Source organism: Girardinichthys multiradiatus, chromosome 7 (assembly GCF_021462225.1).
Source record: "Girardinichthys multiradiatus isolate DD_20200921_A chromosome 7, DD_fGirMul_XY1, whole genome shotgun sequence".
In the NCBI taxonomy this organism is placed as follows: domain Eukaryota; kingdom Metazoa; phylum Chordata; class Actinopteri; order Cyprinodontiformes; family Goodeidae; genus Girardinichthys; species Girardinichthys multiradiatus.
The window spans coordinates 42,311,781-42,333,172 of NC_061800.1; the positions used below are offsets into that span (position 1 = coordinate 42,311,781).

Here is a 21,392-nt window from a genome sequence, read left to right on the forward strand (position 1 = left end):
CGGTTTCTCCACTGGTGGATTGGGCTGGGGTGCTTTATTTAGAATTAATATGGACATGAACATCTACACATAAATTAGGTTAATTGATTCATATAGTGCTATATCCTGATGAATTATATTAATTTTGGTTCCTAAAGTATTTTAACTTTTATTGCATTTGTGTGAGTTTATGAATGATGTCATGTCTTTATGTGTGTGTATATTGTAAAAATACTGGTTGTGTTTTCACACACTGTTGGATCTGTTTTGTAAAACTGTGAAAGTCATTGTATTTTTGAAAAATATCCAGTGTATGACTAATATCTGCATTTTGATATCATTCTTTACATCTAAAATATGTTCCAGAAGTGTAAGTGCGATAAATCAAATATAGTCCATATTTTAGGACTAAAACATATGGGACTTTCAATCTTAAATACACGACATTTAGGTCACCTAGAGTCAAGACATTTTCTGAACATCATACAGTATGTATTATAGATGTTAATTCAAAAATGTACCAACACATTTTTGGTTTAATCTGAAAGGTGTTGAGATAATAATATTTAATGCAAATGGTAATGACAGATTTAATATTTACATTAACTTTTTGTTAAATTCTACGGTCAGTGGCCAATTTTTTTGGTCATTGAGCTTTATTTTTATAAACCTTTGTGTGTGCGCCCTTCATAACATTACATTATATTATTGTAGTTATAATGACAAACAACACAAGTGTGAGATTTTGTTTTACTTAAAATGTGTCTAGAAAATAGTTGAGGTTTTATGTTAAAACTGCAAAGCATATTTTGTCAATCGAGCTGACACATTGGTAATTTGATTATTTTCATAAATATGTATGTGTGTGTGTGTGTATATATATATATATATATGTGTGTGTGTTTGTTGTAAGGGGACAGCAGTTATGGAAGCTATTATACTATTATAAATTCCTGGTAATTTGATGTTTCCTCACAGGTTTTTGAACCACAAAACCAAAGTACTCCCAAAGACAAACCTGAAGATGAAAGGCAAGTACATTTTAGCTTTTTTCACTGAGTCAAACCTTTTTAATAAGAGGTCCTTTGTAATGGTCTGTCGACCAATAGGAATCTTGTCTATATTTGTTTACATTCTTATATCACTATTGTAGGCCTGAAGAACAGTAATCATTTTGTTATTTTCATTGTGTTTTAGAGATGCACAGGGACATTCAGCAACAATTCAGCCTGAACAGGTAACAGGGCACAATGTGGCAGCCTGAGATTTCTTATTATTGTAGTTTGGGTCATTTTAGTTTGATTTTAAGATTGAAATATATTTTGCTCAGGATATGGATCCATCTGAAACAAATCCAGATAAGAGTTGTCACAGGTAAAAAAATAAAATTAATTGGGAAAAATTTGTGTTTTAACATGATTGTTGTTTCCCCAACAGTAAATACACGGATCTGTATGCACCAGGTGTTGAGGAAGAGGATGAGGAGCTGGTTGCATTCAATGCGGAGAAATTCCAACACACAGTGTAAAGTTAGCTTATTTGTGGCATTCCAGTTTGTTCTTTGTGCAATATAGCTGGTATTTAAATAATTGTTGTAAAAGTGTGCACTGTTTGGGATATTCTTTTATTGAATCACTTTTTGTCTTTACAGGATGGAGATGCACAGTACACTACCTGACATTGTAGCAAACCTGTCACTTCCTATTGATCACAAGAGTCAGCAGGTTCAATATCTCAAGAGCTAATGTTTGGGAGGGAGCTGTCAGAGGTTTCAAGCGTTCAACATATTCAGAATCCTGTGACATGCTTGTCAGATTTACCGATGATGCTGGGATTTATGAGGAGGGAATTGACACAGGTGGCCCAAGACGAGAATTTTTAACCCTGCTCATGAAACACCTGAAAGACAGGCCCATTTCTGATGGACCAGAAGGACATTGGTTCTTGGTCTACCATGCAAATGGTATGCACAGGGTTAGATATGTGCTATACTAGTAATGATCACTAAACATATATATGACACAGCATATTTGTCTCCTCAATATCTTAAAGTATATAACGTATGTTTTCATTTTGCAATATGAATTCATTCACAGCTGTTAGGGAGGATGAATACTTCCTAGCAGGAAAGATGATAGCAGTTTCAGTTGTACATGGAGGTCCGGGACCCCATTTCCTGTCTGAAGATCTTGTACATTATCTTGCTGGCCAGCCTTCATTCAAACCAACAGTTAATTTAATAACTGATGAAGAAATAGGGAAAGCTTTGCAAGAGGTGAGGATAGCATAAGTTTACAGTGTGGTAGAACAGATGTTAAACATAGTTCCTGCACTGTTTCATGACAATGTTTACTTCCTATATTGCATATACATCAGCAGAATTATCAATTTTTTGATACTGTAGCCTTACAGCATATGTATGTCACTGAATAAAAAAGGCAAAGGATAGTGCATACAGTTATTTACTGGGTTGTTTATGCCTCTTTTTGGCTTTCAGATTGAGAATGCTGCGTCATTGGATGCTCTACAGGAATGTATCATGAGACACAGCACAATGCTACAGACAGCAGGCTGTCTCAGGCATGTGGCTGCTGTAGAAGAAAGGAAAGAAGTTGTGGCAGACTACCTCCGATGGTATATTATTGACCTCAACTCATCTGTAATTGACAGGTAAGATATTTGTTATGGTGTGATTTATATATATATTTTTTATATATATTCATGATTCTTTGGGATGGAAAAGCCTCATGGCATTGGTATCTGTTCCCAGTTAGTCACTGTGCCAAACATTTTTGCCTAGGTGTGTAACAACTACACAGCAGTAAAAGTGTCTTTGTTCACCTTGTAGATTCAAAGATGGTCTTTCAGCCCTTGAGTTCCTGACTGCACTACAGCAACACCCTACTTTGCTGACCCCTGTCCTGTGCCACTTTGAAAAGCAGCTCACCGGCTTTGAACTTGAGACACTCTTCAAACCTAAACTCAGCCCTTCAGGAAGTAATAGGAGACTAAAAGAAAGTCTAACCTTGGCCTACTGGGCAGACTATCTCCTTGATTGTGAAGGTTTGTAAGGTTTTTCTGTACCTACTTGGAAAACCACATTACCCTGGTATACCTGAAATTTTATTTTTTTGCAGAAGGAGAGGCTGCAGTTTCTGTGGAGAACATTTTGATGTTTGCAACTGGCCTGACATCACTTCCCCCATCTGGCTTGGAACCATTGCCACAAATAGAGTTCCTGGATGACTCCCCATTCCCAATGGCAAACACATGTTCAAACTTGTTGAAATTACCACTCCTGGATTCATACAGCGTGTTTAAATCACAAATGGACTTTGGAATTAAAAATAGTCCAGGATTTGGTTGTTTGTAAACCATATGGCTGGATAATCCCTAGAGAGCAGGGGTCAGCAACCTTTTCAATTTCATAAGCCACCCCCCACACACTATAAAATTTGTCTAGAGCCACAATAAAAACAATTTGTATGTTAAGGATTTAAAGTAATTAAACTAAAATCTATTTACATTTAATGATTTAGAACAAAATGAATTATCTTACATTTACAAATGACAAAACTAAATTTTGTAGAATGAGGCCATATATTTTATATTCCATAAAAATAGAAAACAAAGACCGGTGGCTCACTTAAAAATATAAAGCACACACTTTAAAGTTAAAAAAACTAACTAGTTTTAAAAGGCTTATACTATTGGTGCCCTTCTGTTGATATTCTATGCAGATACTGCATAAAAACATAGAACTGCTAAAACCACCCTTTTTCATTGCCATTATATTTAAAAATATTTCTCATTATGTGGCTCAGGAGGCAGGTTTCTACTGGTTTTCAGTTGCTCATCTTGACTGGCAGAACATGTTCCTACAATGGGTGACTCCTTTGTCATAGCCATAGACTTTGGTACTACGTACAGTGGATATGCTTTCAATATCACAAAGAGAGAAGAACAAAGTGATCCTACTTTAAAGAAATGGGGAGAACGACATGGACTGAACACCCCAAAGACTCCAACCTGTATCTTGTTTAATCAAAAAGAAGAATTCCTGAAGTTTGGTTATGAAGCCAGAGAAGCCTACCTCAAGATGAAAGGAGAAGAAGCAAAAAGACATTATTTCTTTCAAGAATTCAAGATGGCTCTCTATGGTAAAGTAAGTAAAGATGCATTTATTTATTGTTAATATTTTATGACCACTTTTTTTCCTGTTCAGGGTACCTGGGGTGGGGGTGGAGCTTATCCCAGCAGTCATCAGGCAAGATGCCCGTGTAGGTCCTAGAGGCGCAATGTGTGTGTATTTATTAATGAGAAACATAAAATATTAACAATCATTTTTAACCCACCAAAATTAGATCACTTGCTTGAGATTGTTTGTACAGCCGATGGACTGAAAATGAACATGTTGGCTCCTGATAATTGCAACATAAAATAATTATCGTGCTATTTTCACAGAAACATATTTATCAGTGCGAAAGCAAAAATGTTTATAGATGTTTTAATAAGTTCAGAAAATATTGTTTTCTGTAGAAAATCAACCTAACTGAAAACCAGGAAATAAAACCAGGGAGTGTTAGTGTTGGTTTAGTGTTGGTTTAGGTTTTATTTACAGTATAAGTTATGAAAAATAACAAAAGTCTTTAGGATTATCACAACACCGAAAACTACCCAAAACACTTCATTGGTTAATTTTAGATTGTTTTTCTTGAATTTGAACAGATCTCAAATATTTTCATGTTTTTATAAACATTTTCATTTTATTGCTCTATTTTAGAAGCTTCACCAGGATCTTAAGATTAAATCAGCAAATGGACAGGAAATGAAAGCTCTGAAGGTTTTCTCTGACTCTCTGAGATTCCTGAAGGATGACGCACTGAATACAATCAATTCCAAAGCAGCAGGTATGAAGTTCAATGCTTCTGACTTCACCTGGGTGCTGACTGTTCCTGCCATCTGGGATGTGTCAGCTAAACAGTTCATGAGAGAAGCTGCAACCCAGGTAACATTTTTAAAGGAAGCACTGCTGTTCTGAAATGTTCAGATCAATGAGATCGTTCCTCTTCCAGGCTGGTATTGTAACAGAAGAAACTCAAGACAAACTGGTGATTGCACTGGAACCAGAAGCAGCTTCAGTCTGGTGTAAGAAGCTTCCATCTGACGGTTTCATCTCAGAGAACCACAGCAAAAACTCCCTTGATCAGAGACCAGGAATTCAGTACATCCTTGTTGACTGTGGAGGTACTGTCTGTAAATCTGATGCAGTCTTTAGTACAAACTTGAATAATAATGATACTATTACTGTGGAAGACCAACAAGTAATTAATAACCATATTTGTTTTATTGTAAAATCAGAAATATATGGATAGTCTTATCACATTTTGTGTTTCAGGAGGAACTATTGACATCACTGTTCACAAAATCCTTAAAGGCGGAGCTCTGAAGGAGCTGAACAAGCCCTCTGGAAATTATCTGGGAGGACAAAATGTGGACAGAAAATTCAAACAGTTCTTGAGAGAAATTTTCTGTGAAGAAGTTTGGGAGGAATATGAAAGAAAATACCCCAGGGAGCTACAAAAAATTATGTATGATTTTACCATTCTAAAACAGGTAGATGAAGATGTTCAGATCAGCTGCCCATTTAATCTGGCAATGTTGGCCCAGAAAAATAATGAAATGGAAAATTACTTTGACTCTGTGCAAGGAGCATCCTGGAAAGAAGGAGCCATCAACATATCCAGAGACAAACTGAGGTCTTTCTTTTATGAGAGTCTGCAGGGCATCACCGAGTGTCTCAGAGACGTATTTAAAAAAGATCTCAGCATTGAGTACATTCTGTTAGTGGGGGGGTATGCTGAAAGCAAAATACTGCGTCAGCACATTAATGATCAATTTAGTGAACAATGTGGAATCCTCTGTCCTTTTAGACCCCAGGAGGCAATCCTGAGAGGAGCAGTAGAGTTTGGAAGAAACCCAAAGATTGTGAAGTCTCGGAAAAGTGGCTTTACTTATGGGTTGGCCGTTCTTAAAAGGTTTGATGAGTCCAAACATATGGGGAAGGAGAAATACAGAGCTGATGGAAAAGAGTGGTGTAAGAACGTTTTCAAAAAACTGGTGGAAGAAGGTGAAGATCTGGGCTGGGATGAAACCAGAGAACATGTCCTGGATGCAGTAGATCCAGATCAGACAGAGATGAGTGTTAGATTCTTTAGGACTGAAAGAAAGGATCCAGGATATGTAGATGACTGGGGGGTAGATGAAGTAGGTTCATTGAAAGTTAAACTCTGTGATCCTAAAAGAAGCAGAGAACGTAAAGTGAAAGTGGAAATAAAGTTTGGCTCCACAGAGATAACAGCAACAGGGACAGACCTGAATACTGGAGAGAAAAACACAATTAAATTAGATTTCATGACCTCCTAAAATATTTCTATTTATCACATTGCAGATGTTCACAGTTAAAGAAAGGAGGAAGTTTCATTGCTTAAATCTGATTTTTAATTAACATTTGATCGTTGGTGTTCAGGGTCAAATTTTTGCTTTTACTTGTTATGTAGCAAAACTCTGTTTTATTATATAAAGAATAACTGTGTTTTTGCATTTGTTTGTTGTCTACTTCAATGTTTTAATAAACCATCACACATAATTTTCATGTTTGGAAAGCTGTCTTTTTCCTCAATCCAAATTATGCACTCTTTTTGTTCTTTTTGGATGTTTGGTTTTAACAAACACTACATCTTATTAGACGGTGTTTTACAAGGCAAGCTTCCCTTAGATGTAAATGTGTTTCTTTTTTTTTTTTTTTTTTTTGGTTTGGTTTGGAGTGATCTTGATGCTTGAGTGCTTCACAGATACCACCCCAGTATATTTGTATTTTGGGGCAACACCAAAACATATGTATTAATGTAGCTTCCTCGGATTCACATCTGTCACATGTAGGGTCAGTTTGAGGGTAACTTCTGACCAGTTTAGATTTATGAAGGTGTGTCCGGTGCACCACCCTGAAATGGATAAGGGAGTGTCTCGCACACATAGAAGAGGCACCTCTAGGGGTTAAATCGTGCAAAGCCCGGCACATAAGTCAAGGTTGCATCATGGGACACAAGTGAAGCAATTTACTTCTTACAAGTGATAATTGCATCTCTTTTCTTGTTAATTTTCTACTATGGAGTACCAGAAACCAGTAATAAAAGACTTGTTAGAATGATAGCTGTTTTTATCTGTGTTTTTCTGCAAACGTTGGTGCCTAGATCAAAGCTTGGGTAAAAGGATATTTCTGCTCTTATTAAATCTGTCCTACCTTTGATCAGCTTAAAGTATAAAAATACAACCAAGCTGTCTGTCAGAGTATGTTGTTGGATCGGGCCAGAATGCAGGGAGACGCTCGGGAGCCACATGGTAAGATGGAAAAATCTTCTTTTAATGAAGATTAGCACAAGGACTTACAGATGAAACCAGGAGATACAGGGAAACGACAGGAAGGCATCAGGTGGTGTGCAGGGACTAGACAGGACTTAAACAGGACGGACTGACGGGGATCAAGGGGAACCGGAGTGTAATTATACAGATGGAAGTGTAAGGTGGACCAATGGTAAAGGGAAGTAGGTAGTCAGGCGAGTACTAACAGGTGAAATGGTCAGGTGTAGGGAACTGAGGGAATTAGGTTACTATATAATCTGGGGAACACAGAGACATGAGGAGAAACAAAACTAGCTTATCACTTATGATGCTTATCACTCCCATAAGACTCTGGTATCTCCTAGTATTCTAGAATGTTGTTTGAACTTTATTTTAAATCTTTATTTACATCTAGATACTAAGCGTTTTTCCAGTCCACATACTCCTTACCAGATGGTGGTGGTTTTTATGCACCAAACTGTTGTTTGCAAACGGCCCAAAGAAAACTTTAGAAGAAGACGAAGAATCAGAATCTAGCTACAACTTCACAGGTTTTTTATCGATAGGACGTCCTCAAAGGGGAATTATATTTATATTTTGATCAAATGTTTATGTTAGATGTGCTGCAGTCCATCAGTTTTTTATTTAACTTGGTTTGGCTTTTTTCAGATAATTCCACTATTTAGTCTGTAGTGTATTTTACATATTTCAAACTAAAGACAGCTAACAACATGTAGAATTGTGATTTTTCTGTGTCCATTTAATGTGCAAAACATTGAAAAATTTACAAAATTTAAATGTTGTCCTTTGGCCTTGTTCAGTTTATTCTGTGTTGTTCATTATTGTCATTAGGGTCTTGCTGTGTTCTGTTCTCTGTGTATTTTGGTTTAATCTCTTATGTTAGAGTTACACTTTTTCTCTTTTGGTCTGTAGATCCTTCTGTGTCTGGTTCAGCGTTTTCTGTTTTATCTGTTAATTAGTCTCCTTCCCTCAGTCTCTCTGTTTGCTCTCCTCCAAAGCTGTTCAGCCTTCTTCTCTGATTAACATCATCTGGTCTCAATGTCATTCTCTACCCCTTTCCTCAATATATAAGCTCCTTGATTTGTGTGTTTCTGTGTTGCTTCTTTGCATTACATATGACCTGGTTCTGTCTTGTTCTCCTTGTGCTCTCATTAAAGGTTTTTGCTCATTACTACCCCGCCCCAAGCTCTTGTCTGACCTTTGGTCCAGCTAGAACCTCACAGAGCTTGACTAAATTAAACTGAAATGGTTTCAGTGGTTTTCTGCTTCAGTTCTGTTTGAGCAACCACAGTTTTCAGGATATTAATGTTTAGAATTAAACTTCTGGATGATCTTTATACGTTAATATCTATAAAGTTATGCTGGCACAAACAAAATAAGTCACTGACACCATTTGTTTGAGTTGGGTAAAGTGAATTTTGATCAGACTTTTATATTGGGAGATTTCTCACTGCTTTAAGGATTCATCTTAGTAATCATAGTTTTATGAAATGAAACCAAGACTGTAAACTGATTAGATCTTCTGAGAACAGACAATGGTTGATGTGTTAATGTAAATGTCTTTATTTTGGTCCATTCAGTTTGTACTGAAAAGCCTAAATATATTCACTCCCATGAATCATCTTCCAGCCCAGAGTAATAATGCCATATAGCTGCCATGTGAATTAAACACAGCTGTAGTTGCAATAAAAATATGTGACTGAACTCATTGGTTCAATAACCAAGTAAATTTGGTCTGACATGGAGCTGAGATCTCTCTTCCAAAGCAAATACAACCAGCATTAGTACTGATTACCTTGATCACAGCCATTGGTTTCTTGTTCTGTTAGCATTCGTTTCTTTACTTTTACTGTTACTTTAAATTTATGTTCCCATTTTAAGCAGATTGTTTCCATAATGGTTCAACTTTGACCTTAATAATGAAAGAACTGGTTAAAACACTGCTTTCAGTTTTCTTTACTTTATTCCTGGAGTGATTTACATTACATCATGACTAGGCATTAAAGCACTTTATGTTGGAGTTTCATTCAATTTAATGATTAGAATATAATTTACAATTTCCAACCTGGTATTTTAACAGAAGCTAAACAACGAAAGGACAAGGAGATTCTCTTAACTCAGTTTTAATATTTTATTGGTAGTTTTTACAAAGTTAAATAATGTAGAGCTGGGCTTGTGAACTGATTTGATGAACATTTATATTAAACAATAATGTGTTGAAGCAAATTCTGTCACTTAAGGGAGTTTCCTCTGTATACTCAAAGTCAGTTAAATGTATCAGTTTAATAAAAACTAAATATTTTTACATTTAAGGCTCCGGCTGCAGAACTCTGGTAATAAACTAAGTTTTATGTACAGATCAAGACATCATCTCTAACCTCCAGTATCTGCTCTGAGAGAAGCTCTGCACACGTAGCGAAGATACCTTCATCACATAGAAACTCTGAATACAGTTTTCTAAGGAGGCTTCAACCGTGTTCAGATCTATGCTGTGCAGACAGCATCTGGATCTGTACACTTGAGGTTCTGCAAACATGATGGAGGGACGACCACAAAGACCTCTGAGATGTTTACTGCAAGAATCCTGGTTGGTCCAGTTGAAGAAAGATTTAGTTCTTTCTAGTAAAAAAAAAAAACATCAAAATAAATACATAATCTATACTGAAGAACAGCCAAATAAACTGCAGTGACTGAACACTTTTATTTGGTATATTTTAACACTGTGAAAAGTATTAGAACATGTTTGAATTAAACTATTTTATTCCAAATCAAAGACTTAACTTATAAAACTTCTCAATTAATAAAATGTTGTGTGTTTAACAGTTCTCAAGAAAAGTCTTTATGTACGTCATGATTAAAATTTTGTATTATAAGAAAACTTTTGATCACATGTTTTTAGTATTTTATGGTTCTCAAAATATTTTCAGGAAATCGTCTTTATCAACAATCCTGTTATGGTTCTAATGATCAAAATCTCAGGTCAAAGCACTAAATTAAGCTCTCCTGTATTATGAGGAGAAAATAGAACCAGTAATTATCCATCTGCTTTCAGTTTATCAAAGAGGTCCATCCAGACCTTCAAAGGATCGGCCTCCATCTTTCCATTCACTGACTGCTGATTGTACGTCTCCAGCCCAATTAATTTTCTGGAAAAGTCATCAATAAACTCTGGTTTAAACCAGGAGTGTCTAAAGTGTGGCTCAGGGGCCATATTTGGCCCTTGGAATAATTATATGGGGAACAACAGTTGAATAATTTTACTAATTTGGCCCTCCAGCAAATGGAGCAGATGCAGATGGACAGTTTTATAATTTTTTTTTTTTTACTATTTTCACAAGAGCCAGAGTTAATCCCTTCTTCCTTTATTTCCATGTGAAATAAAGTGAAACAGTTAAATCACAACTGATAATGAGCCCAGAGTAGCTAACAGTAAATTGTTTTACATCCAATTGCATACATTAGCAGTACAGTAATAACACTGTCACATAAGGTTAAATAAATTTTATGCAGTAAATTAATGAAGTATATTAGCTTCTTAATGCAGTTAATTTAATGCAGTACTGTCATTTAACATAGCAAACAGTAAGAGCACCCACGGTATTTAGACATTTCCAGATCTAACTCAAGTAAACAAAGTCAGTTTGTACAAAATCTGTTCAGTTCACACAAGTGAGCATAAATGGTTATTATGACATAAACTGCCATTTACAGGCTTTGCTTGGAAGAAACTCATAATTTGGTTTTTTGATGGACCAACATGCGGTGAAGAACTCCTGAAGTTCAACGTTTGAAGGTAAGACGAGTCTTTATTTTCCATGGTAGGACACAGACAGGGTAGCAAGCATGCAGTAGGAAACACACATAACATAAGGAACCAGCGGGGAACAACAGAAACAAACGGGCTTAAATACAAAACTGAACAGCAGAGGAAACCAATGACAAACATGACCAGACAATCAGGGGAAAACACAGAACAAGTGTGGACTTGGGGTGCAGGGAGACAGAAAACAAAGGACCAGACCAGGTAATATTATAAAAACACAAGCAGGTTTGACAGAATGTGGACCTCACCAGAGATTGTCAAAGATTAAGGAAAACAATGGAAGAAACAGGGAGGCCATGGGCCGAATGCCTATCCCTGGTTAATTATGGATGAGAATAACTCCAAATCAAACTGGTCTTACTCCATTTGCCACCTACTGTACATCATTGTATAACTCCACCCACTATATTCTGAGCCTGAGATCACGTGGCACCAAGTTGCTGATGTAAATTCGTATTCTCAAAGAAATAGTACATGGCAGACCGTTTTCTCTGTACTCTGACATGAATGAAATAGAGAAAGCACAACAGGAATGGGACAGCTGTTTAAAAAGCCATATTAAAAGGAGTTCCTGTTGAGGTGTGTCAAAAGATGAAAAATAATCCTGATTTGCAGGGAACAGACTCCACAAAGTGGGGAAAAAATATTTAATTCACCATTTACATACAGCTCGGGAGGCAGAGGAAAAGAAAAAAAGGAGAAAGAGCAGCTACAGAATCAGCTCCTTAAATTGCAGCTGCAAGAGGCCAAAGAGAAAATTAAATAAGAGAAAAATGATATAATGTTAGCTGCAACTCAACCTGTTCCTCCAGCAGCACACACCTCTATGTCTATGACTGATCAGTGGCAAGGAGGGGGGTTACCTTCTCCTGCACCCTATACATTTTAATAATTACAGGTACAGTGGCCCCGGTCGTGGAGACGGATGGCATGTTGGTGGTCAGCTGGTCGTGGTGGATGGTGTGGAGCACCCAGAGGAAGGGGTGGAGCCAGCAGGGCACTGGGAAATGTGTGCTACAACTGCGGTATGGCACCTCTACCACCCCAGCAGGACCACTATCCACAGATGGGTGGACACCCGTCTTACGGCCCATACTGACGCCCCTGAGGAGGACCAAGGCAGCGTGGGCACAGCAGATCCCATGTTGCCTGCAAAGGTGGGAGAGAACTGTCTGAATTTTTGAGTGGACACTGGAGCTACTTATTCCACCATAACACAGCAACCTCCTAAACCACTGCTCTCTACCAAGACTGTTTCTGTGATGGGTTTCTCAGGGGCTGCATAAATTCTTCCTGTGACTGTACCACTTCCTGTTCAGGTTGGGACGCACAGAGAAAATCACCCTTTTGTGTGTTCACCCAGCACACCTGCTAATTTGCTGAGTAGAGACTTATTAGTGAACCTGGGAGCATCAGTGCTGTGTGGTACTGATGGGTTAACGATAACTTTTCCAGATGGTTCTTTTTTGGCATGTGGAAAAATGCTTCAGCATTGACAATATTTTTACAGCCAGTTGCAGAGGCATATGCTGACATCTACTGGACACTGTTGACCGAACCTCCAAGCAGCATCTTCTCTGTGTATCAGCTGTGGAAACCCTGGATTCAAAGTCTCTGCCCCTGCACCTCTCCGCCTGACCCGCCCCATGTCACTCTGTTCTATGACCGCTGTCACACTGAATGGTACCAAGATTTGTTTAATGAAACAGTAGAAGGTAGGACATGGTTTATTTCATCCCAATATTTATGTGGCTCCTGAGGGTGTGGCTGCAACAGTTGATTTAACACCTGACCAAGCAGAATGGTATTTAATGTCAGATGAAGCTATTCCTCATGTTTCTCTTTCTTTGCATCCTGAGCATCAAGCTCTAAGAACACAGACACATACTGTATAAATGTACAGCTACTGATGAAGTTCTGGTGTAGCATGAGATGCACATACATCATCCTGGAAGAAAACAATAAATAAAAAATAGATCATCCCAAAGCTGCAGCTCTTTTGCAGAGCCTATCTTATCAGTTATGGGCTGAAGGGCCCACAGATGTAGGATTAACCCCCTGCGCCCCAGTTTCTATTCAGGTTGTATCTCCCTCGCTTATTTGGGTTCCACAGTATCCGCCCAAAAAATAAACTCAGGAAGGCATCAGAGACATCTGCATAAACATGGATTCAAGGTTGAAAGACATGCTGTCATTTTTGGGCCTTACAGGCTACAGCAAGTACTACATCCCAGGTTACACCGATCTCACACAGCCCCTCAGAGACCTAGTCAGAGAACAGGCCATGCGAAATCTCAAAAATGTCCTTAATTGGACACAGGAAGCAGAGGAAGCCTTTATAGCGTTAAAACAGCTTCTCTCCAACGCAGCAGAACTTAGGCTCCCAGACTACACCACACCATTTTATTTGGATGTTTCTGTAACAAAACTGGCAGTAAATGGAGTTTTGTTTCAGAAAAAAGGGGGAGAGAGGAGAGTGCTGATGTACATTTCAGTAATGATGGATAACATGGAAAAACGCCACCCACAATACACACAACATGCAGCAGGGTTGGCAAAATTAATTAAAAAAAACAGCTCACTTAGTGATGGGACACCCTCTGAATGTTTTAACTCACAGTGTGGTGGCATATGTAAACTTTCAAAGTTTCACCATGACAGCTCTGAGACAACACAGGCTCAGCAAAACCTTGGAGGCCCCCAAACGAGGTTATCGTTTCTCACTGAGTGTGAACAATCTATGTCTCATCGTGATTATTACAGATTTCTCCACAGCCTTTTTACAGCTTTCTCCAAGCAGATCCCAGCAGAACCATAGAACAGGGTCAGAACCTCCACTTCAGAAGCAGTTAGTTAGTCTACACCTTAGGTGCACCGTCAGATCAGTGGTCCCACCACAGTGGTCCCAACTCAAAGTCAAACATATTTCAATCAACAAACTCTTTACTAAGCTAAAACAATCCAACTAAACTACCAAGCAGAATTAAAGAATAATGAAGACTAATGGGCTATGTACAATATAAACAAGTTGATTAAAGATGATTAGAAATCATGACCAAAAAGAGTGATGCAACATTACCATGCAATGTTTATGTTTGAGAACCAAGGATTATCTTGAAGAATCTGGAAGTGAAGTTAAGTTAGTTTTGGAACTAACTTAGAAAATAATCAGCAACATTTAGAGAACCGTTCACAATGCAAGATCAGATAAAATATTATTTTAATAAAATAATGTTTTAAATAATGATCTGCTGAATAAAACCAACCTCCTGGATGACTAATTCTCAACAGTGTCTAATTAACTGCCTTTATTTATTAAAATAATATTTGAAGAAATATCATTGAGTATTTTGGAAAAGAGCCAAATCTTTCTGGAGAAATGGGGCTTAATGGTGTTTACTTAGTTATCAACTCTAGCAAATGATGTTCAGGGACCATTATTCACTAGCTTGAAAACTAACAACCTTTCTGTTGACTAGCCTTAATGCTAGCACACGTGTTCTTACCAGCTGGCCGTTGGGCTAACAAAGAAGCTAGCTAAAGTGCGCGTTATGAGCAATGTTCTGGTTAAAACCACCCTTTAAATAAAGTTTATCTTAGCTTTAAAACATACAAAGAACACGGAACCGGCACGTGCCGTAGCTAGCCTACTAGCGCTAAAGATCGCCAAGTTCCACAAAACAAACTTCATAGAATGAAAACGTTCAGATTATTTCATCCAAATTGTTAATCTGTTAATCTGCCCAAACCCAACCTCTGACCATGGTGAGTAAACGTTGTCCAAGGGCGATGAAGTTCGAATAAACGTCCACAGTCAACAAGCGGTTGGTTTTCAGCTAACCTCTGCATTCGCTCTGCAATAGCGTTAGCTCCGGATACACAGACAGTATTTCATTCTACTTAACTTTGCATATGATCGATGATCGGCTTCCTTAGATCCAGTTAAATTTGTGTCTTTTTGCCAGCAAAAGACATCAGCGCGCTTTCCTCTCCTATCCGGTTCCTATGGAAGGCCGTGTGGAAGAGAAAGATTTGTGGAAAGGTGGGGGCTTTTATTTGGGTAATGGCGCCACAGGAAGTCCGCAGTTACCCCCTTTCCTGGCTGTGCTGGAAGAAGGTTAATGCACTTTATTTTGAAAAGTTCCAGGAAAGTATGTACCGGAGTTTTAGTGTTGAAACCCATGGCTGTGGTCCCAACATCCCCCCTTTTTAGTTCCGAAGAATGGGATGAAATCCAGTCTTTGGGGCTAACAATCCGTCCTCAGCCATGTGAAAAGAGTCACTGGGTTCCTGTGGCAAGGCAGAGTTAAACAGTTCATTTTGGTTCAGAGGTTAGTGTTAGGACAGGGGTGAGGCAGGCTTGGGCAGAGACTAATACTAATAAAATGTTTTAAAGGAAAAAAAACAAAACAAAAATAAAAGTCATGTAATAATTTTCACACCATAATAATACTGCTGGTTTGGGGACCAGTGGATTTCGTCCCTTCCTTTTGCGGATGAGGTGGTCCTGCTGGCCCCCTCTAGCCAAGACCTACAGCATGCGCTGTGGCGGTTCGCAGCCGAGTGTGAAGCGGCTGGGATGAAGATCAGCTCCTCCAAGTCCGAGGCCATGGTACTCGACCGGAAAAGGGTGGCTTGTCCTCTTCAAGTTGGAGAGGAGTTCCTGCCTCAAGTGGAGGAGTTTAAGTATCTCTGGGTCTTGTTCACGAGTGAGGGAAGAATGGAGCCGGAGATCAACAGACGGATCGGTGCGGCTGCCACAGTAATGGGGGCACTGAGCCGGTCCGTTGTGGTGAAGAGAGAGCTGAGCCGAAAAGCAAAGCTCTCAATTTACCGGTCGGTCTATGTTCCTGCCCTCACCTATGGCCATGAACTTTGGGTCATGACCGAAAGAACGAGATCCCGGATACAAGCGGCTGAAATGAGCTTCCTCCGTAGGGTGGCCGGGCACTCCCTTAGAGATAGGGTGAGGAGCTCGGCCATCCGGGAGGGGCTCGGAGTAGAGCCGCTGCTCCTCCACATCGAGAGGAGTCAGTTGAGGTGGCTCGGGCATCTATACCGGATGCCTCCTGGACGCCTTCCTCGGGAGGTCTTTGTGGAGATATATTATGTATGTGCATTAATTATTATTATGTTCATAACTAGTGTGTTATTATTATGTTCATAAACAGTGTGGGAAATAAAATGTATAACCTGTGTGAGTATAAGACATTGTCGCCTGCAGAAGTGTTGTTGCACCAACTTGGCCTTGAGTGTGAAGTAGAGAAAAACTGAAGAACTGTAATGGTGGGAAAAGAATGCGAGAAGATTAACTGGCCAAGCACTTCTCATATCAGCAGAAAAGCAGATTCCAGGTGCAGGACAATAGCTGTCCAAATATGGTAAGCCGGAAGAGTCTGTATGAAATCATATGTGTGAAAAAAACTGTAAACAGGGGCTGTTCATTTTCATGTGTGTTTCAATAAAAGCAATGGCCCCAGGGAGAAGCTCTGAAGTCGTCTCGGTGTGTGTTGTGTTACCACATGCGAGAGCTTCCCTTGGCCAGGTATTTGAATAACATACAGCTGTCTCCGTGTGATTTATTATAATGTCTTGTGAATTCTTTCAGCTTACGGTGAATAAACGAACACGCAGAACACCCCTTGGGAGGGTGCTTTAACAATTGTTGACCTCCGACGTGATTCACGGCTGAATCAGGGAATTTGGACAAAGAGAGTGTGACAGATGAACCTCTGACATCCAGGGTGCCCACATGTCATCAAAAGGTAGGTAGTGCCTATTGTATCAAAGTCTGCCGATTGAATTTATGTGTAGGCTAAATTATTTACCAGGGTGTCAGTGGTTCTGAATGTTATTACTCTGTAAAACTGTTAAAGACATTAACTGAATGTGTTAAAATGGAGTCAAATATGAAAAATCTGAGATGAGACTAGGGGTTGAAGTCCCTTTATTGCTGAGCGTGGCGTCTCTACTTATTAATTGACGGATTAATAAGATAAAGCCAGGTTTGAGTCCTATAGTTTGGCAAGCTATAACTTCATGAAAACTGAGGTTAAACGTCCTCACATAAAACAGAGTTAGAGGCTCTTCTAGGGGTTAGAGGCCCCATCTAGTGGACATACTGAGGAATTACACAAGTCACGGAGAAGTGCAGTTGACTTTGAATATTTGAACACACATTCTGACTTAAAAATGTGGTTGGATTGTTAATTATGTCTTATTGTCTGTATGAAATCATATGTGTGAAAAAAACTGTAAACAGGGGCTGTTCATTTTCATGTGTGTTTCAATAAAAGTCGTCTGAAGTCGTCTCGGTGTGTGTTGTGTTACCACATGCGAGAGCTTCCCCTGGGCCAGGCATTTGAATAACATACAGCTGTCTCCGTGTGATTTATTATAATGTCTTGTGAATTCTTTCAGCTTACGGTGAATAAACGAACACGCAGAAGACCCCTTGGGAGGGTGCTTCAACAAGTTCCAGGCACGTCCCACCGGGAGGAGGCCCAGGGGACGGCCCAGGACACGCTGGAGGTACTATGTCTCTCAGCTGGCCTGGGAACGCCTTGGGCTCCCCCTGGAGGAGATGGAGGAAGTGTCTAGGGAGAGGGACGTCTGGGCGTCTCTGCTGAGTCTGCTGCCCCCGCAACCCGGTCCCGGATAAGCAGAAGACGACGAGTACGAGTACGAGTAATTCAGACTGTATTTTCATTTTTTTTTTACTAATTTAGATGCATGAAAATTGTTTGTGGTCCATTTTCTGCTTTGTAATATTAGAAACCAAGATAGATTTGAATTTGTCAACTGGATTTTAAAATAAAGAGTTAATTTTGCTTTAACTTGGTCTCCTGCCTGCTTCTGTTTGCTGTGGTTTTGATTCTGTTTGGCTCGTTTGATTTTTGGACTTTGTGTTTCTGTTGTTTGGTTGAAATTAATCACATTTTTTGCTGAAGAGTTTTGTGCCTTAGATTGTGAGGTTTGGATGGAAGATTTGTTTGGGCCTAAAAGGTGTTTACATGCAGGTGAAAATGGTTTTAAAGCTAAATTACCCTGGTAGATAAAGCAGTGCTGTTCCCTTGGAGTTTCACTAATTTACTTCTTTCATTTTTGTTTTTATTAGTGTGGTTTTACATTAATACAGCTTTTGTTTTGGGAGCTTCTTAGAAATCATTTATGGGGTGTGGTGTAGCGGTAGAGCGGGCGCCCAACATACAGAGGCTGTAGTCCTCAACGCAGCCGCCCTGGGTTTGACTCCTGAAGCTGAGACCTGCATGTTTACCCCCCTCCTGCCCATTTCCTTTCTTGTAACTGTCAATAAAGGAACTAGTGCCAAAAAGCATTTCTGGACTTGTGTGATGTTATTGTTCTGGAACAATTTAAGAAGTTGGTTTCCAGTCTTGCTGCTACATGTGACAAAGCAGCAAGAAAGGGCTGCAGTGAGGCAGCTGCCTTAGTTCAGTTCACTCTCTTCATCTGGTGACTTGGGAGACGTTCGTGAAACTTTGTCATTACTTTCAGTCAGGTCAGAATTTAAAGTATCATAGATCCAGAACTCTGAGAGGTTTTCCACTTCTGTTACAAGACAGGACATGTAAAAATGGACTGTTTTCAATAAAAGAAGCAAACTAACAACTGTAAATTCTGCAACTGTTGCAGCTCCAATGGAAAGTCTCAGTGTTAGCTAACCTGCTCAAGTTGAAGATCTGATGATGATTCACACTTGCCCTTCGTATCTGGGTTTGTTTCTTGGACAGAACACAATGAGAGGTTTCTGGCGCAAATCCTCAAAGACCTTCTCAGATAAATTGAACACTGGGGAAATGATATTCATGCTATATATTGATATGTTTTTTTCTGTGCCTGTACAGAAGGTACACTTCCATTCTGATTTGGTGGAAGGAAAGATGTACATTATAGTATATCGAGTTTCACCTCAGAAAAGTACCCACATTTTTTGGTTGGGTGTATTTAAAAGCTTTGAGTCCGAAAAAACCAGAAAGCATGTCTTAGACAGTAGATCCAAATCAGACAGAGATGCGAATTATTTAGGACTGAAAGGAAAGATCCAGAATATGTAGATAATTGGGGAGTAGATGAGACAGGTTCATTTAAAGCAGGGGTGCCCAAGTCCAGTCCTCAAGAACTACCGTCCTGCAACTTTTAGATGCATCCTGGATCAAATGGCTTAATTATTTAATCAGTTATTCAGTTCTGCAGAGGCCTGATAACGAGCCATTCATTTGATTCAGATGTGTTGGAGGAGGTGTAAAACTTAGAGCATAGTAGCTCTGGAGGACTGGACTTGGGTACCTCTGATTTAATTTTCAACTCTAGGATCCCAATAGCAGCAGAGAGCATAAAGTTAAACTGGAAAAACATTTGGTCCACAGAGATTCCAGTTTCTGGAATCAAAAAGATAATTGAAATGTCATTACATTTGTATTATCTATAACATTGCAGCTGTTCACAGGTAAAGAGAAGGAAGTAATGGAGGCTGTGTTCATCTTGCAGTCCTCATCAGATCTTTTTTTTGCTCAGATTCATGTTTTTGCTTTAATTCCAGTCTGATCTGAACACTGCTGAAGACCTAAACTGATCTGATTAAAGTGATTAAAGGAAGACCACATACTTCCACTGGTCCATTGGTACAAATCTGTTGTCATTTTCTCAGAACTGCTTGATCACAAAGAGTTTCTTTGGTCAAAACGTTGTATGTGTAAAATCATCTGTGAATTAAAATAACTGTACATCCTAATTATAAAGTGATTGGCTTTATAATATAATATTAACACATTACTCTCTTTAAAAGCAGCCTGTCACTGTGTCCTGCCTGGACAGATGAGGGTTTCTCTTCATATTCTACAAATATTAAAGAGAAACACAATACTCCTTCTGTCCTGGTGGTTCATGACGTGTTAAATATGATCTGTATAAAAAAAAACACACAGAACAAACATTATACATATGTTATCTTGCTTGTGATTAAGTGAATCTGGTGAAACTATCGGAACCATATCTATAAGTTACTGTGAAGGTAAATGACCAGCATGCATTGGGTTGGAGAGAAAGTTAGAGAAGCAGCAGGAAAAGGAGAAACGCTTGCTTCAGTGGATTAATAAACCACCAGAGCCAATGTTCTTGTCTTCTTCTTATAGATTTACACTTTTCTTAGAATTTACTTGTTTTTAATAACTGTATAGTTTTTTGTTGTTTTTTTTTTTTACCATATTTAATGAGTGCAAGTACTTTATTGTCCCCGAAGTGGAGATTTGTCTTTGGTCTTCACACTACAATACCATAAAAAACACATAATCTGTGGTCATCACATCATTTCAGAAACAATAAAGAAAATACAGCTAAAAATATATGAGACATATGTAATGTTATGAGGTTATCATCCTCGCATTATGTTCAAGTATGTTGTATATTTAACCCTACTGTGCAATTCCTTTCTTTTTATTTTGTTTCATTTTATTTTTTTCTGTTTCTTAAATTGCCTGTTTCTTTGCTGATGTATTTCCCAACTGAAAGACAAATAAAGGAGGATTCTATTCTATTCTATTCTATTCTATTCTATTCTATTCTATTCTATTCTATTCTATTCTATTCCTGCAGGTAGCAGCTGCAGTAATACATTGAACCACTAGATGACGCACCTAAACCAGAAAACGGGGTGGTTTGGTTTCAGTTGTGCCACATTTAATGACATCAGAGCTGCTAGAAGTTCAGTCTGAACAGAGACCTTCATCATAGTCTGAGGACCTCCTCTTGTGAAAGAAAGAGGAGATCGCAGAGGAGGAAGAGGAGGAGTCCTGCTGCTGAATGAACTGCTTGTTGAAGTGAAGAACAGGAGCTGCTCACAGGACTAAAGTTCTCCTCCAGCTGCTGGTTTCATCAGGTTCTTCTGCTGCTTCATCAGGTCAGACCCGCTCAGAAACTGTTTCATCTTTAACTGGTTTTTAATTTCAACCTCTGAGGTGGGCGGAGTCAGAGCTGCTTCATCTTCATCTTTAATATCTTCAGGTCTGAAAACAACCTGCAGATTATCTCAGTTTTCCAGGTCAAAGTTCAGTCTGATGGACTTTCTGCCGCATGTTCTCCTACCCTTTGATGATGAAATTAAATGTTTGTTTCAGTTTTCCTGTTTTATTCTGACAGCTGCAGAGAAATT

General features: G+C 38.9%; 2 protein-coding genes across 3 annotated transcripts; both read left to right on the plus strand.

Moving 5' to 3' along the window:
• The first annotated feature begins 3 nt into the window (after window positions 1–3).
• On the plus strand, window positions 4–3,807 carry LOC124871644 (G2/M phase-specific E3 ubiquitin-protein ligase-like). The gene is made up of 7 exons (XM_047371104.1): window positions 4–1,010; window positions 1,177–1,216; window positions 1,417–1,503; window positions 1,631–1,703; window positions 2,477–2,649; window positions 2,828–3,042; window positions 3,117–3,807. The coding sequence occupies exons 1-7, from the start codon at window positions 944–946 to the stop codon at window positions 3,350–3,352; spliced, it is 891 nt and encodes a 296-aa protein (XP_047227060.1). The 5' UTR covers window positions 4–943; the 3' UTR covers window positions 3,353–3,807.
• Window positions 3,808–3,816: 9 nt separating this feature from the next.
• On the plus strand, window positions 3,817–6,634 carry LOC124871634 (heat shock 70 kDa protein 12A-like). Of its 2 annotated transcripts, none has more exons than XM_047371093.1 (4): window positions 3,817–4,144; window positions 4,763–4,987; window positions 5,055–5,226; window positions 5,378–6,634. In XM_047371093.1, exons 1-4 carry the CDS (start codon window positions 3,863–3,865, stop codon window positions 6,403–6,405), a joined length of 1,707 nt encoding a protein of 568 aa, XP_047227049.1. In that variant the 5' UTR covers window positions 3,817–3,862; the 3' UTR covers window positions 6,406–6,634. The 2 variants fall into 2 exon arrangements, with proteins under 2 accessions (XP_047227049.1, XP_047227050.1); XM_047371094.1 differs by lacking the exon at window positions 3,817–4,144 and adding an exon at window positions 4,150–4,259.
• The last annotated feature ends 14,758 nt before the right edge of the window (window positions 6,635–21,392 follow it).

Bases quoted from the DNA above. Each gene is read 5' to 3' on its own strand.
- LOC124871634 (XM_047371093.1), top strand. From the start codon at position 3,863: ATGGGTGACTCCTTTGTCATAGCCATAGACTTTGGTACTACGTACAGT. The intron at 4,145-4,762 runs GTAAGTAAAGAT...GCTCTATTTTAG, and splicing joins AGATGGCTCTCTATGGTAAA to AAGCTTCACCAGGATCTTAA. The intron at 5,227-5,377 runs GTACTGTCTGTA...TTTGTGTTTCAG, and splicing joins CATCCTTGTTGACTGTGGAG to GAGGAACTATTGACATCACT.
- LOC124871644 (XM_047371104.1), top strand. From the start codon at position 944: ATGTTTCCTCACAGGTTTTTGAACCACAAAACCAAAGTACTCCCAAAG. The intron at 1,217-1,416 runs GTAACAGGGCAC...TTTCCCCAACAG, and splicing joins CAACAATTCAGCCTGAACAG to TAAATACACGGATCTGTATG. The intron at 2,650-2,827 runs GTAAGATATTTG...TTCACCTTGTAG, and splicing joins AACTCATCTGTAATTGACAG to ATTCAAAGATGGTCTTTCAG.